Source organism: Diplotaxodon limnothrissa, linkage group LG18, assembly GCF_057381915.1.
Source record: "Diplotaxodon limnothrissa isolate DT_005_m linkage group LG18, D_limnothrissa_male_GT1.1, whole genome shotgun sequence".
Taxonomy (NCBI): domain Eukaryota; kingdom Metazoa; phylum Chordata; class Actinopteri; order Cichliformes; family Cichlidae; genus Diplotaxodon; species Diplotaxodon limnothrissa.
The window spans coordinates 36,338,822-36,354,283 of record NC_140613.1 but is presented as its reverse complement, the minus strand read 5'-3'; the positions used below and the strand labels follow the sequence as shown (position 1 = coordinate 36,354,283).

Below are 15,462 nucleotides of genomic sequence, written 5' to 3'. Positions count from 1 at the left end.
GCGTGCGCTAGTACCTCTTGCCACAAGTTCCCAGAATCCTTTGCGGTTTTACCCCTGAATGACGTCACATTTTCAATCTTTATCGTGGTGGGCCGGTCTCTAGTCAAAATGCCCGGGCCATTTTTTGTCCCAGTCCAGCCTTGTATATAAGTATGACTAGGTCATTGAATCAGTGTCTGTTGTGCGTCTCAAGTAAGTTGCCTGCAATGATATTTAAGGTCCAGCAGGTGTCAGTATGGAGCAAAACAGCAAAACTGTGTCGACACAGTGTCGATACAGTTTGGGGAATGTGCTGAAACGCTTCACGAGGCCTCATCTACCCATCCCTAGTGAAAACCTAACACTCAACTAGTTAGTTCAAACATGACCACACTGAGGTTTGTCACATGGATAATACGTGGAGTTGGTTCAAGGGAAAAGAGGCTTAAAATTACTAACCGATTAGATGACTTGCAGGCAGACAGGAGACACGTATGTCCAAAACATTTGTACACACAGTCACTTCTCCACAGTTCCCTCAAACGTACTCAGCCTGTTACAATTTAAAATAAAGAGGCATAGCCATTTTAATTAGCAGAAATATATACGTTTTCAAAATAAAAGTTCTAAATGTTGTTAACTCCTCCTTTTTTCATTATTTCTTTTCTTCCTTGTCGGATGACTCTGACACCACACTTTATAATAGGAGGAGACTTTATCCTCGTATTTAATCCAGAAATTGACAGGCTCAGTACAGCAGTGAGTCAAAGGATGTTCTTAAACAATACATGAGTAATTTTGGTCTTTGCGATGCTTGGCTTTCACATCACCCCACTCTCAGGGACACGTGAGAGTGGGGTGAGCCACGTGGGCGACCGTGGCTCAGGGGGTTGGGAATCGCATCTGTAACCGGAAGGTCGCCGGTTCGATCCCTGGGCTCTCTGTCCTGGTCGTTGTGTCCCTGGGCAAGACACTTTACCCTACTTGCCTACTTGCCTGGATGACTGAGAACCTTCACAGACCTACTTGCCTACTGGTGTTGGCCAGAGGGGCCGATGGTGCGATATGGCAGCCTCGCTTCTGTCAGCCTGCCCCAGGGCAGCTGTGGCTACAACTGTAGCTGCCTCCACCAGTGTGTCAGAGTGAATGAATAGTGGTATTGTAAAGCGCTTTGGGTGCCTTGAAAAGCGCTATATAAATCCAATCCATTACCTTGCTTTTACGACTACACCACTCATAATCTGGTTTAGGCTGCTTTTTTAGTTAGCAGCATCACCAGGGACGTGCAGAGAGGTTTAAAGGGGCGGGTGCTCAAAGTTAAAAAGGGGCACATTGAACCAGGCTGAATAACAACAACACACATTCATCAAGAATCTAATATGGGAAGGGCGGGGCTGTGTTGATCTGAGACTGTAGACATTAAAAAGTCCACAGGAGAGATGGTAGCTGATTAAACAAGTGTCATGAGATAATAACAAAATGCAAAGATTGGTGACAGCGCTTGGAACCATAAGGCAACAAAAAACTGTGACAAACTCGGCTCTGCCTGTGAATCACTCTTTGCTTCTCTTCTTCCTTCCTTCCCATCATTTCATATATCACTCTCCACTTGCAGTCTATCTGAGAACAAGGCACAACTTGCTATTGCAATAAACTATAATCTAATTATCCACACCTAACAACTCTTGCACTTAATCTATAATAAAATGATGACAGAAAAATGTTATAGCCCTGCCTTTAGTAGCCTCACACAGCTCCTACTGTTTCCTCCTCATGTCCTTACCAGCCATGTCTGCACAATGTTATATCATGAGTAATACTTTTTAAAAAAAATCCATCTAAATAAAACACACACATGCACACACAGTGACATTTTAGACCTTCTTCAGAATACTGTATATACTATGGGCATCCTTACATTATTATTTATTACTAGAGCTACAATAATAAAGCAATGAGGAGGGGGAAGTAATAAATATGAAATAATGTATTTATGATGATTCCATTTGTTTCACTATCCACTCTGTGCAGAGCAAAGCTTATTACATTTTTAAACTGATACAATAATTTTACTGCTGTAAAATCTAAATTTTGTCTAATTTAAAATATAAATCTAATATCAGAATCAGAATCAGAATACTTTATTGATCCCTGGGGGGATCTGCTTCTTAATGTATGTTCTTTAAAATACAGCTTGTGTTTTTTAATATATTATAATTATAATAATGCATAATTATGTGGACATGCATATTAGATCGTTTTTTAGTGAAATATAATCCCTCCAGAAAGTCCGGAAAAGCCCGGAAACTTACTTTAAAGCTAAATATGTTCTAAATACTTTAAAACTAAATATGTTCTAAATACTTTAAAACTAAATATGTTCTAAATACTTTAAAACTAAATATGTTCTAAATACTTTAAAGCTAAATATGTTCTAAATACTTTAAAACTAAATATGTTCTAAATACTTTAAAACTAAATATGTTCCCTAAAACGGTGACAGAGCTACAGACCCATGACAGCCTTACACAGGTAGCCAGCAGCTGTGACCAGCACTACTTGTGCAGTTAATAAAAGGACAGGTAATGTTTGTCACGCTGTTGCACACACAGCACGCTCGTTTGTTTCAGTTCGTCAGTTGCAACAAGACAGCTTACCAACGTGTACGTAATAAGCTGATACTCCTGGGTGCTACACACTACAGTGTGCGCTGTACACCTACTTACTGGTTGTGTCGCATCAGTCTGTCTCTGAATTAACTTGTGTTTCTCCTGCAGCTCCGGACCGCAACAAATGCGCGTGCTCTTTGTGAGCTCGTTCCCGGCTCGTAACCAGCGCGTTCTGCCGTCGAGGGCGATCATTGGTTAAATGTGATCATGTGACTGATGCAAGCCAGATCCTTTTATTTAGCAAAACTGTGATTAATAGTTAAATATTATTGTTGAGGGGCACAGACAGGACTCCGCGCGCCCACACACATAAAAAAATAAATAAATAAATAAAAAAAATTTAAAAGTTGCCTCAACAAAAGTGCACTTTGGGCACCCATCAGGAAAGGGGCGGGTGCTCAAGCCCCTCTAGCCCCCCCCCCCCTCTGCACGTGCCTGAGCATCACAGGCATTCAGATTCATCCTGTCATTGTCAGTGATCCTGCACCAGAATCTATCTCTCTGACACAGAAAAGAGTCAGACCACTAATTAGGAGCTGGAAATTTAACACATTATTACTGAAAGAACAAGACTTCATTAATTCAGGTACACAAAGGTACTTAGGTGTACCTGTGTGTACACCTGTGTGCACAAACAGGTACTCACAGGGACTCTATTTTCTCACAGGGACTCTATTTTCTGAGGGGCTGAGGCTGTTCTTTCAGCCAATGCTCAGGATTTTCTATGAGTCCATCCTCTATGCTGTGTCATGCTGGGGCAGCAGGAAAAGCTGATCTGAAAGGCCAGTGATGTTGTGGGGATGGAGCTGGATTCTCTTAATAAGGTGGCGTCACACTTCATGAGGTGCTGGCCAGTCACAGGAGTGTGTTCAGTGAGACACTAAGATTTTCCAAATGCACCACTGAGGAAATCACTCCTGCCTGTGGCTCTATCTCCATCTAATGCACACCCTTAATATCTGCACATCCTCTACCAGTCAAAATAACAAAATAACAAAGTTTTACAGTTGAGAGTAAAATGACAATAATATATATTTAATCTCTGTAATATTCTGGATTTTTATAATAAAGCTTTTTTTTGTATATATTAGAGCTTTTTCTTAAGCTCTTTCTTAAATTTTGCAACTTTGTAATTTATTGTAATATTTAACTTAGTCCAGGTTGTTACTGTTGTTGTCTCGGAGCAACAGTAACCACATGATTTCCTTAGGGATCATGTGGATTAATAAAGGATTCTGATGACATGGGCTTGCTTTAGCGTTGTGGTTTTATTTTGAAAAATGTGCCGGAAGTGATAGCGGCCAGTTGAGCGGACTTCACGCTGTTCTCGCTTAGCAGAGAGAATTACAGCTGGAACCAGAAAGTTCTCCAGAGTCCAGTTCTGTGGACGGAGCAGAGGTGGACTGACACAGTGAACCACCGGATGTGGATTTAAAAGCGGAAATGGAGGCAAGAAGAGAAGGTTAGTTTAGTCGCTGCTGCTGGAAACAGGCTCAGTGTTGTGCTAGTGCTGCTAAGCTAACGTTAGCATCGTGCTACAGATGCGGCTGTCGGGTTCAGCAGCAGTAAACAACATTTCAGGAAGTCACGGCAGAACGTGTCGGGGATTTAAAGACAGCAGGTCAAAGAGTGATTATCTTCAGTGTGGGGTGTAGTCTCGTTGTCAGCCCGAAGGCCGGAGCCTCACAGATGCCTCCCTATTATACTTAAAATGCTGCCATTTGTTTATATATACTCGTGTTCCAACTGTGGCATCCGCAGTTTCCACGAACAGCAGCACAGACCTGCTAGTATATGATAAAGTGATCTACTACAAGCTTCGATCGCACCTGTTCAAGCACTTTCTAACATTAAAGCCTCTATGTGTGCCTCAAGCGTCGGTGATAACCAGAGACCACAAGCAAGCATTCTGAAGTTTGTCCTGTGCTTTTTGTGCTGTCCAAAAACTGTTATCATCATCATCATCATCATCATCATCATCAACTTTATTTATAAAGCACTTTAAAACAACCACAGCTGACACAAAGTGCTGTACATTGGAACTGTAAAATAAAATTACATGAGATATAAATAAAAAACAAATAAAAGAAGAGTGAAATCATTAATTAAATAACTACTGCATTAAAAAAGAAACTAAGTCTCACTGAGGTTAAAAGCCAAGGAATAAAAGTGGGTTTTAAGACGTGATTTAAAAGTGGACAGTGAAGGGGCCTCTCTAACATGCACGGGCAAATTATTCCATAATTTTGGAGCCACAATAGAGAAGGCCCCGCCCCCTCTGAGCTTCCTCCTGGATCTCGGTACCTCCAGGAGCAGCTGGTCAGCTGACCTGAGAGACCGACAGGGTATGTGGGGATGAAGAAGCTCAGAGAGGTAAGGCGGGGCAAGACTGTGTAGACATTTAAAAACAAACATAAGAATTTTAAAATTAACTCTAAAAGACACAGGCAGCCAGTGCAGAGAGGCCAGCACTGATGGTGTATATGTTGATTAATATTAAGTTAAGTTGAATATATGTTAATACGACTGGAGATTTTCTGCAGATTTTTCTCTGTAAAACAAACGGCGGTGGATAGAGCAGCTACAAAATTAACATCAGAGTTTGTTAATCAGGTGCTCTGGGTCCTGCCAGCTTTTTCCAGCATTTCTGGATGTGTATACTAAATATTTTCCTACGTGTGTGTGTGTGTGTGTGTGTGTGTGTGTGTGTGTGTGTGTATACACATTTTTACACATTTTTACAAATTAAATAGTAAAAAAAAAAATAAATAAATAATAATAATAATAATAATAATAAAATATATAAAATATACAGAGTTGAATATGTGCAAAACAAGTGGCATTTATATACAGTGTGGAGTGCATAATGTTGAAGTTCCAGTAGTGAAGCTGAGGTGTCTATGACGTGTTCAGCAGTCTGATGGCCTGATGGAAGAAGCTGTCTCTCAGTCTGCTGGTACGGGACCGGATGCTGCAGAACCTCCTTCCTGATGGAAGCAGTCTGAACAGTTTATGGCTGGGGTGACTGGAGTCCTTGATGATCCTCCCCGCTTTCCTCAGGCAGCGCTTCCTGTAGATGTCTTGGAGGGAGGGAAGCTCACCTCCAATTATCCGTTCAGAGCACCGCACTACTCGCTGGAGAGCTTTGCAGTTGTAGGCGGTGCTGTTGCCATACCAGGTGGTGATGCATCCAGTGAGGATGCTCTCAATGGCACAGTGATAGAAGGTCCTGAGGATGCGGGGGCTCATGCCGAATCTTTTCAGTCTCCTGAGAAAGAAGAGGCGCTGCTGCGCCTTCTTCACTGTTTTGTTTGTGTGTACTGACCACGCAAGATCCTCAGCCAGATGTACTCCAAGGAACCGGAAGCTGCTCACTCTCTCCACAGCAGCGCCGTTGATGGTGATGGGGGTGTGTACTTCTCTGCACCTCCGGAAGTCCACTATCAACTCCTTTGTCTTTGCGACGTTGAGGGTGAGATGGTTGTCTTGACACCAGTGGGTCAGGGCGCTGACCTCCTCCCTGTAAGCCGTCTCATCACCGTTGGTGATAAGACCCACCACTGTAGTGTCGTCCGCAAACTTCACAATGATGTTGGAGTTGTTAGTGGCTGTGCAGTCGTAGGTGTAGAGTGAGTACAGGAGAGGGCTCAGTACACACCCCTGTGGAGCACCAGTGTTCAGTGTGATGGGGGATGAGGTGATGCTGCCCAGTCTGACCACCTGGCGTCTGTCAGACAGGAAGCTAAGGATCCAGCTGCAGAGGGAGCTGCTCAGTCCTAGATCCTGCAGTTTCCTGTCCAGCTTCGAGGGAACGATGGTATTGAATGCTGAGCTGTAATCTACAAACAGCATCCTCACATACGTGTCTCTCTTCTCCAGGTGTGACAGGGCAGTGTGTAGTGTCAGGGCTATGGCATCATCAGTGGACCTGTTGTGGCGGTATGCAAACTGTAGAGGGTCCAGTGAGTCGGGTAGTGCAGAGCAGATGAAGTCCCTGACCAGCTTCTCGAAGCATTTGCTTACGATGGGGGTCAGGGCTACAGGTCGCCAGTCGTTCAATGAGGAGATGGTGGAGGATTTGGGTACAGGGACGATGGTGGCCATTTTGAAGCAGGCTGGGACTACAGACAGAGAGAGGGAAAGGTTGAAGGCGGTGCTGTTGAAGGCGGTGCTGTTGCCATACCAGGTGGTGATGCATCCAGTGAGGATGCTCTCAATGGCACAGTGATAGAAGGTCCTGAGGATGCGGGGGCTCATGCCGAATCTTTTCAGTCTCCTGAGAAAGAAGAGGCGCTGCTGCGCCTTCTTCACTGTTTTGTTTGTGTGTACTGACCACGTAAGATCCTCAGCCAGATGTACTCCAAGGAACCGGAAGCTGCTCACTCTCTCCATCATTATTTTGTAAATATTGGACCAAAACTGGCAGAACAAATTCCTGAGTCACTGCCATCAGTAGACTGTAGTGAAAACCTGATTGATAGGAACCCTAACTCAATGTTCCTCACATCAGTGGAGGAAAAAGAAATAATTGACATTGTACACATGTGTAAATATAAAAATCTACTGATTGTAATGATATTGACATGAAAATCGTCAAGAAGGTCATTGAAGGAATTGTAGGACCTCTAACATATATTTGCAACTTATCATTTCAGACGGGAAAAGTGCCAAACAAAATGAAAATAGCTAAAGTTGTGCCGCTGTATAAAACCGGGGATAGACGCCACTTCACAAATTACAGGCCTGTTTCTTTACTACCACAATTCTCCAAAATCCTAGAAAACCTGTTTAATAAACGATTAGACAAATTCTTAGATAAATATAAATTACTCTCTGACAGTCAATATGGATTCAGATCAAAAAGATCAACATCTCTGGCATTAATCGAATCAATTGAGGAGATTACGAATGCTATAGATCAGAAACAGTATGCAGCTGGAGTATTTCTGGATCTCAAGAAAGCATTCGACACAATCAATCATGACATATTAATTAATAAACTGGAACGGTATGGGATTAGGGGGGTTGTACTGCAATGGGTGAAAAATTATTTAAGTGACCGGAAACAATTTGTGAAGCTGGGTGTCCATTCCTCATCATGCTTGGACATTGCTTGTGGTGTTCCACAAGGCTCGGTACTGGGTCCAAAATTATTTATTATTTATATAAATGATATTTGTAAGGCATCTGATATATTAAAATTAGTATTATTTGCAGATGACACAAATATTTTCTGTTCTGGGGGGAAAATAAGGAGCTGCTGGATACAATTACTTCAGAAATGTGCAAAATTAAAAAATGGTTTAACAGGAACAAACTATCGCTAAATCTAAGTAAAACTAAAATGATCTTATTTGGGAATTCCCTTAGAAATGCACAAGTGCAGATTCATGTAGATGGTGTGGAAATTGAAAGAGTACTTGAACATAAGTTTCTTGGTGTGATTATAGATGATAAATTAAACTGGAAGTCTCATATAAATCATATACATAACAAAATTTCAAGAAGTGTCTCAATCTTGAGTAAAGTAAAACACATTCTGGACCACAAATCACTCCACATTCTCTATTGTTCCCTGATTGCACCGTATTTGAATTACTGTGCAGAGGTTTGGGGCAATACTTACAAATGTTCGCTATCATCAATCTTTATATTACAAAAAAGGGCCATAAGGATAATCCATAAAACTGGTTACAGAGATCATACAAATCCACTATTCTTAAAATCAAAAATTCTAAAATTCACAGATCTGGTTCATTTTCTCACAGCACAAATTATATATAAAGCAATAAATAACCTGCTTCCTGACAATATTCTAAAAATGTTTTCTAAAAGGGAACGGGGATACAATTTGAGGGGGGAATTAAATTTAAAACATCCTCGTATCCGTACAACATTAAAAAGTTTTTGCATCTCTGTGTGTGGAGTGAAGCTGTGGAACAGACTAAGTAAAGATATGAAGCAATGTCCAAGCATGGCGCAGTTTAAAAAGCGGTTTAAGGATATGGTTTTTACAGGGTACAGGGAAAAGGTAGAGATCTGATAGGGTGTTCTTGTCTAATATTTTCATGTGTGTGCGCATGCACGGGTTTGTTGGTATGGATATATATATATAATTGTAGGCTGTGTATCCTTGAGGTGTTAATGGGGTTATTGAAAATGTGTATATGTGCGTATGTGTGTATATACGTATGTATGGATAGATAGAAACATATATGTGTATATATTTAAAAAAATAAATAAATAAATAAAAAATTACACATAACATATAATGTAATTGCAAGGAGGTATTTCTGTAGTCTATTGATACTAGATAGTGGAAAAGGGGTGGGATTAAATAAGCTTATGCTTCTTCCTGCTCCTTTTTGAACATGGACGTTATTTGGAGTTGTGGTTGCTCGTTTTCCTTTTGTTTGCTTTGTTCATTTGTCTCTTTTAATTCTATTTTTTTTTTTATACTTTTTCAACATGTTCAAAATAAAGATTCAATCAATCAATCAATCAAAGATGTGCGTGAACACTCCAGCCAGCTGAGCCGCGCATGACTTGAGGACGCGGCCGGGAATCCCGTCCGGACCAGTAGCTTTGCGCGCGTTCACCTTCCTGAAGCACTTCCGCACATCTTCCTCAGACACAGTGTGCGCACTGACGTCATCCGCGGTGCGCACACTGTCCGGTCTCATGGTGTCTCATGGTAATCTGGGTCCTAAACTCCGTCTCTTCAGGTCCCAAAGTCAAACGAACACTGCGGCATCACTGAGAGTTAAAAACTGTCTAAATTCTTTCATCTTTAATAAAATGATCAGCATTGCTGCTTTACCAGGTGTAACAATTCAGTTTAACTTCCAGGCATCCATGAAAGCAGAATTTATGACATTTAACAGAGTTAGAAGTTAGCAGGAAGCTAGCGGAAGTTAGCTCGCTAGTTTCGCTAGTTACCTAAGCATGTTAAAGCATGTTCTGACTGAGAGATTTCTGAAACATTCAAATGTACAGCTCTGCTGTCACTTCCAACATAAATGAAGAGAGGAAACTAAACAGCAGTGACGTTTGTAGGGTTACTGAAGTTGGGCTAGCTGGTATATAATGATGTGCCACGTGATCGCTAGCGACACAGCTATGTTAGCATAACAAACACAGTGAAGCTGCAGGATGAACGCTAACACTTTTCCATTCGATAAAAGTTAACGTGAAGGTTCCTGATGGTTAGAGACAAATGCAATCGCTGTTGGGATGATAAATATTTTATATCGGGATATGAGATTTTGGTCATATCGCACAGGTATGGTGTGAAGAATCTGTGTTTACAGTGCTGACCTTTCTTGAGTGGAGATCATTGCTGCCTCAGTTGGGCTTCTGCTTTTTAAATACTGGTTTAATTATGATTGATGATTAAGATGTTGGGAGTTTCCAGGCCATGGATCCAAATGTTAAATCTCTGAGCCATTTAGTTATCACTTTTGCGTTTTTCAGTTCAATTCAATTTTATTTATATGGTGTCAAATCACAACAACAGTTGCCTTAAGGTGCTTTATACAGTAAGTTAAAGATCCAACTAGGGCTGGGACATATCATACCGTACCATATCGTAATGTTGGGCAACGATAAGAAAAGGAAATATAAAATAGAATATGGGTAAAACGCGCATGTGCAGAGCCTTTGTTTTCATACGCACATGGCGGAAAAAGCATGGCGGCAACAGAGAATGAGAAGGGTGAAAGCGGATCGTTGAATGAAACGGATGAACCAGAACTGGTTTGTAAAAATGCTGCAGCTTCAGTGGTGTGGAACTGGTTTAGCTTTCGTCCGTCAGATACACAACAAAGCACTATTTTTGGTAGCGCATGCTAGCGCAATAGACCTCAATACTTGAAATGTGCAATTCACATTTTTTATTCCTATTTATTCTATTTATCCCCTTCGTATATTTTATTTATATTGTCTCTGTATTTATATGTGTGTGTGTGTGTGTGTGTGTGTGTGTGTGTGTGTGTGTGTATATATAATATTCTGTAACTCTGTAACTTCTGTCGGTGCTGTGCTTTTTTGGAAATCGAATTTCCCAGAGGAACCCACCCGAGGGATTAATAAAGTTCTATCTTATCTTATCTTATCTTATCTTAGCGGGCCGTCGTTATTACTGTGTTGTTTGGAAAATACGGCGCACTTAAAATCAATCCTTTGATTTTTCTGAAAGTCGACAGAGCCCCTTATAATCCCGTGTGCCTTATGTATGAACTCTGGTTGTGTTTACTGACCTGGAAACGATTTTATGTGCACGGCGCTCGAAAATCTGTCAAATGTTTTAGTAAAACTTTGCTAAGCTACGAAGCCGCACCGCTTGATGGATTGTGGGAGCATTACGGCATCGTAGGCGGAGCCTCGCGGAGTGATACGTACTGTGCTTCAACATAATATTACCATATTGTGTGTGTATAACCTCTTTTTAAGTTTTGTGGATATTACACATGGTTATGCTGAGGATATGTCGGCCAGTTTCCACTGGAAATGCCTTTTGGTTAAACTGTCAGCAAAGAATTTGCACTGTTACATTTTTATATAACTTTAATGCACATAAAAAACAGCTGCTTGTTTAAGTGAAAATACATTGATGGGTTTTTTGCACTAATAAAGTTGTGGAGTTGTAAAGTATTTTGTCTGGTGTCAATTATATCGTCAGTTATATCGTTATCGCAAATTTTCAAATGTATATCGTGATAAATATGTTTGGTCATATCGCCCTGCTCTAGACCCAACAATAACACAGAGAGCTCCATCATGCTGTCCAGATGGGTACATTTTGAGTTTGGCTATTCCAGACTGAGGCAGGTCCAAACGCCTGGTCAAAGTTTCTGTAGGGCTCTGTATGTTTTAGTTTGCATTAGTAATGTCTGTTTTTGTATTGCAGCTTTTAGGATTGTGATTATTCAGTGTTTACTTAAGTTCAGCTGATATTAGAGAGTTTTGGTCACAGAAATCCTAAGGAGGAGGGAAAAGGTTATACTGGATCTTCTCCAGCAGGAAAATAGAAGAAAAGAAGATTTAATGCAATAACATGTATTTTATTTTTATATTTTTGGATTACACAGGAGTAGATTCAGTTCACTGTTATTTACACAGCGCCAAATCACAAGAACAGTTCCCTCAAGGTTCTATATATTGTACAGTAGACCCTACAATAATACATACATACAACAATCATGTGACCTCCTATGAACAATAGAGGTGGGAATCACTATACATCCCACGATACGATATTATCACAATACTTAACGCACGATACGATATTATTGCAATTTTATTTATTTATTTATTTATTATTATTATTATTATTATTATTATTATTATATTATTATAATAATATAATATATTATATTATTATTATTTATTTATGAAAACTATGCAGCCCATTCAGCAACTGAAGAATTTGAAAGTAAATTAAAACAAAATATAATTTTCCATTAAATAAAAAAGTTTTAAACTTAATTAAAATAAGACATGTCTTAAATTAAAATAAGTAAACTGTCATGTTTATTGCTGCCAAAAAAAAGTTAAACACATTTGGACAGTGAAGGAATGTCAGGATTCTTGCTCAGAAAAAGGATCAACATGCTCTGAAGTCAGAGCACAAAAACTTTTTTGTAACAAAATATCGATTTCTGCTGTCCCTGTATCGATACATTATTAGCAAACAAAATATCACGATACTACACAGTATCGATTTTTTCCCCCACCCCTAATGAGCAGCACTTTGGTGACAGTGGGAAGGAAAAACTCCCTTTTAACAGGAAGAAACCTCCAGCAGAACCAGGCTCAGGGAGGGGCGGGGCCATCTGCTGTGATTGGTTGGGGTGAGAGAAGGAAGATGTCTTTCTGAAAGCGCTGTAACTAAGTGTAAGGATATATTTCCTCCACTGTTGTGATCTTCAGTGCCTCGTGCCAACACAGTGTAGAGCAGCTAGAACTCCCACAAAGGTCGATTATCTTGCTAATAGTTTTACTTCTTCACTGCGTACAACTCTAGATACTGTAGCTCCTGTGAAAAAGAAAGCCTCAGATTAGAAGTACTTGACCCTGGTATAATTCTCAAATGCGCATCTGGAGAAGAAATGGCGTCATGCTAATTTAGAAGATCATCATTTAGCCTGGAGAGCCAGTTTGCTGCTTCATAAAAAAGCCCCCTTTAAACCTAGAACATCTCACTGATTGAAGGAAATAAGAACAAGCCTAGATTTCTCTGCAGCACTGTAGCCAGGCTGACAAACAGTCAGAGCTCTGCTGAGCCAAGCATTCCTTTAAAAGGAAAACTAAGATCAGCTTGGAGCTCTGAGGAGGCAGGAATGATGTCCATCAATCAGGACTTGGTCCTGAAGCTGATATCCAGCTGAAGTTAAGAAGAGGGTTCATCACTGTAAATCCTGGCTCTATTTTCCAATAAAGGTCTTTGAATCTTATGAAATGCTTCTGATCATTCTTCACTTCATCATAGAAACATAAAATAAGTAATCTCAATAAAACCTGTATGTGTGCTCAGTGTATGAAACACATTTGTGCCACTCTACGTCTGAGTGGAAGTGTTTCTTGGGCGTCTGCTTTACTTCCCTCCTGTGTCCACTGCTGTGTCTGCAAACTGTGTTAAAGCAGATGGTGAATACAGTGCAACCAAGCAGATTAATAACAAGTCCAAGCTGTCACAAATCATCTGCATGTAGTATTTGTGGTTTCAGTGACACTGAGTAATGTCAGTGTTAATGTCTGTGTTTCAGGTTTACCTCCAGATGTCCAGAAGGTAATAGTTGGTGATGAAGAGGAGCAGGAGGGAGTATTCATCAAAGAGGAACAGGAGGAGGTCGACATCATCAAGTTCACATTCAGTCCTGTTGCTGTAAAAAGTGAAGAGGATGAAGAGAAACCTGAGTCCTCTAAGCTTCATCACACCCTGACTGAGAAGCGCAGAGACTCTGTGGGAGGAGAGGATGCTGGCAGACCAGCACCAGATCCAGGTTTAGATCCTGAGGACAAGGACATGGAGACGGAGGTCCATGAAGGAGATCTGGAGGAGAGCAGTGAACCTTCAAGCTCGGAAGAAAGCAAAGTGCTCGCAGGGGATATGAAATGTGTCTCGGGCGAAGAAGCGCTCATCTGTACCGAATGTGGGAAATCGTTTAAGCGCATGGCACACCTGTTAAGGCATAAACGGAGCCACACAGGAGAGAAACCGTTCGGTTGTCCGAAGTGCGACAAAAGATTCGTTCAGAGCGGAAGTCTTAAAAAACACCTTTGGACTCACACGGGCCAGAAACCGTTCAGCTGCTCCGAGTGCGGCCGATGCTTCATGGAGAAGGCGGCGCTGACGAACCACATGACGCTTCACACGGGAGAGAAACCGTTCAGCTGCTCCGAGTGCAGCAAGCCCTTCAGCTGCCGCTCGGCCCTGAACGCTCACATGAAAATTCACAGTGGGGAGAAGAACTTCAGCTGCAGTACTTGTCTCAAGACGTTCACCTGGAATTATCAGCTGAACAGACACAAGTGTATCAGTCCGAAACCAGCCCGAAACCGAGTGCTAATGCCTCGGCCTCACAATGACAAAGTAGTTGTGTTTGTACACTTCACCTAGTGATTTCAGCGGCTGAGTTATGAAGTTTATTTCAAACATAATCATGATTTCATGTTTCTTTGATGAATTAAATGCTCAGAGCGTTTTCATTGGTCAACGACTAACTTCAGACAGGAAGAAACTTTTTTTTTTTTTTTTTACTTGAGTGTCTTTTCAGTGTGTGTTCTTTAAAAATGCTCAGATTCACGTTTAGTTCTGGATTTCTTTTTGGGGGGTTTGTTGGAGGCAAATTTATGAAGTTCAGAAGTAATGAAAACATCTTGATGTCATTAGCATCATCGCTCACTCTCATCAGCTATGGAGGACCACAAGAGCCACGTGTATCGAAACATTACTAAAGTAATTTATTATTTTATCATTTAAAATAAAAACACTATTTTTAAATCAATATTTCAAAATGAATTATCAATCCATTAATAAATACTTCATATCGAAAATTAATTTCACCTGTTTATATATGTGTGTGTGTGTGTGTGTGTGTGTATATATATATATATATATATATATATATATATATATATATATATATATATATATATATATATATATATATATACACATATATATCTACAGCCTTTAAACTAGCAATAAAAATGGTGAGAGTAAACACAGCAGTCCAGATGTTACCACATTACATCACAAAACTGAGACGGGGTGATTAAAGTAATAGCTGTCAGTTCTCTCATCCCTTGTATCACTGTGCGCTGCTAAGACTGTAGATTTGATTTGAGTTAATTTATTGTAACATGAGCGCCCAGATTCATTCTCAGCTGGACATAAATAATGATCCAGTTTTATTTTTGACATGATGGCTGTTTATTAATGCAATTTGAAATTTAATACTTAAAAGATGGATGTTTGATGAATTCATCAAGTCCCAGCCTCTAACACAGTGTGCTGAATCTTAGCTTTGAATGTCAGGTATATGCCAATAAATACAATTTAAGCATTCACTGTGGTAAAGATGCCAGGACTCTGCAGTCTATTTACACCTACAGGCCAGTGGACTCTTTCAATGATGAGGATGTAACATCCTGGACAGGGAGGAACGCTGGTTTGAGGGCGGAGTCAAGAAGGCCATTTACGTGTAAAGGGAAAGACCATCTCTGAATGGAGGAGGGGCCTAAGGGTACATCTGTCACCATCTTACAATGCTGTGATTGCAGCCATTCCCCAACTCTCTGTGAATGGGAC

At 40.6% G+C, this 15,462-nt stretch overlaps 1 protein-coding gene across 1 annotated transcript; it reads left to right on the top strand.

Annotated features, from left to right (window-relative positions):
* Positions 1-3,971: 3,971 nt before the first annotated feature.
* LOC146614101 (uncharacterized) lies at positions 3,972-14,272 on the top strand. Its single transcript, XM_085378318.1, has 2 exons — positions 3,972-4,110; positions 13,415-14,272. The coding sequence occupies exons 1-2, from the start codon at positions 4,092-4,094 to the stop codon at positions 14,266-14,268; spliced, it is 873 nt and encodes a 290-aa protein (XP_085234444.1). The 5' UTR covers positions 3,972-4,091; the 3' UTR covers positions 14,269-14,272.
* Positions 14,273-15,462: the final 1,190 nt, after the last annotated feature.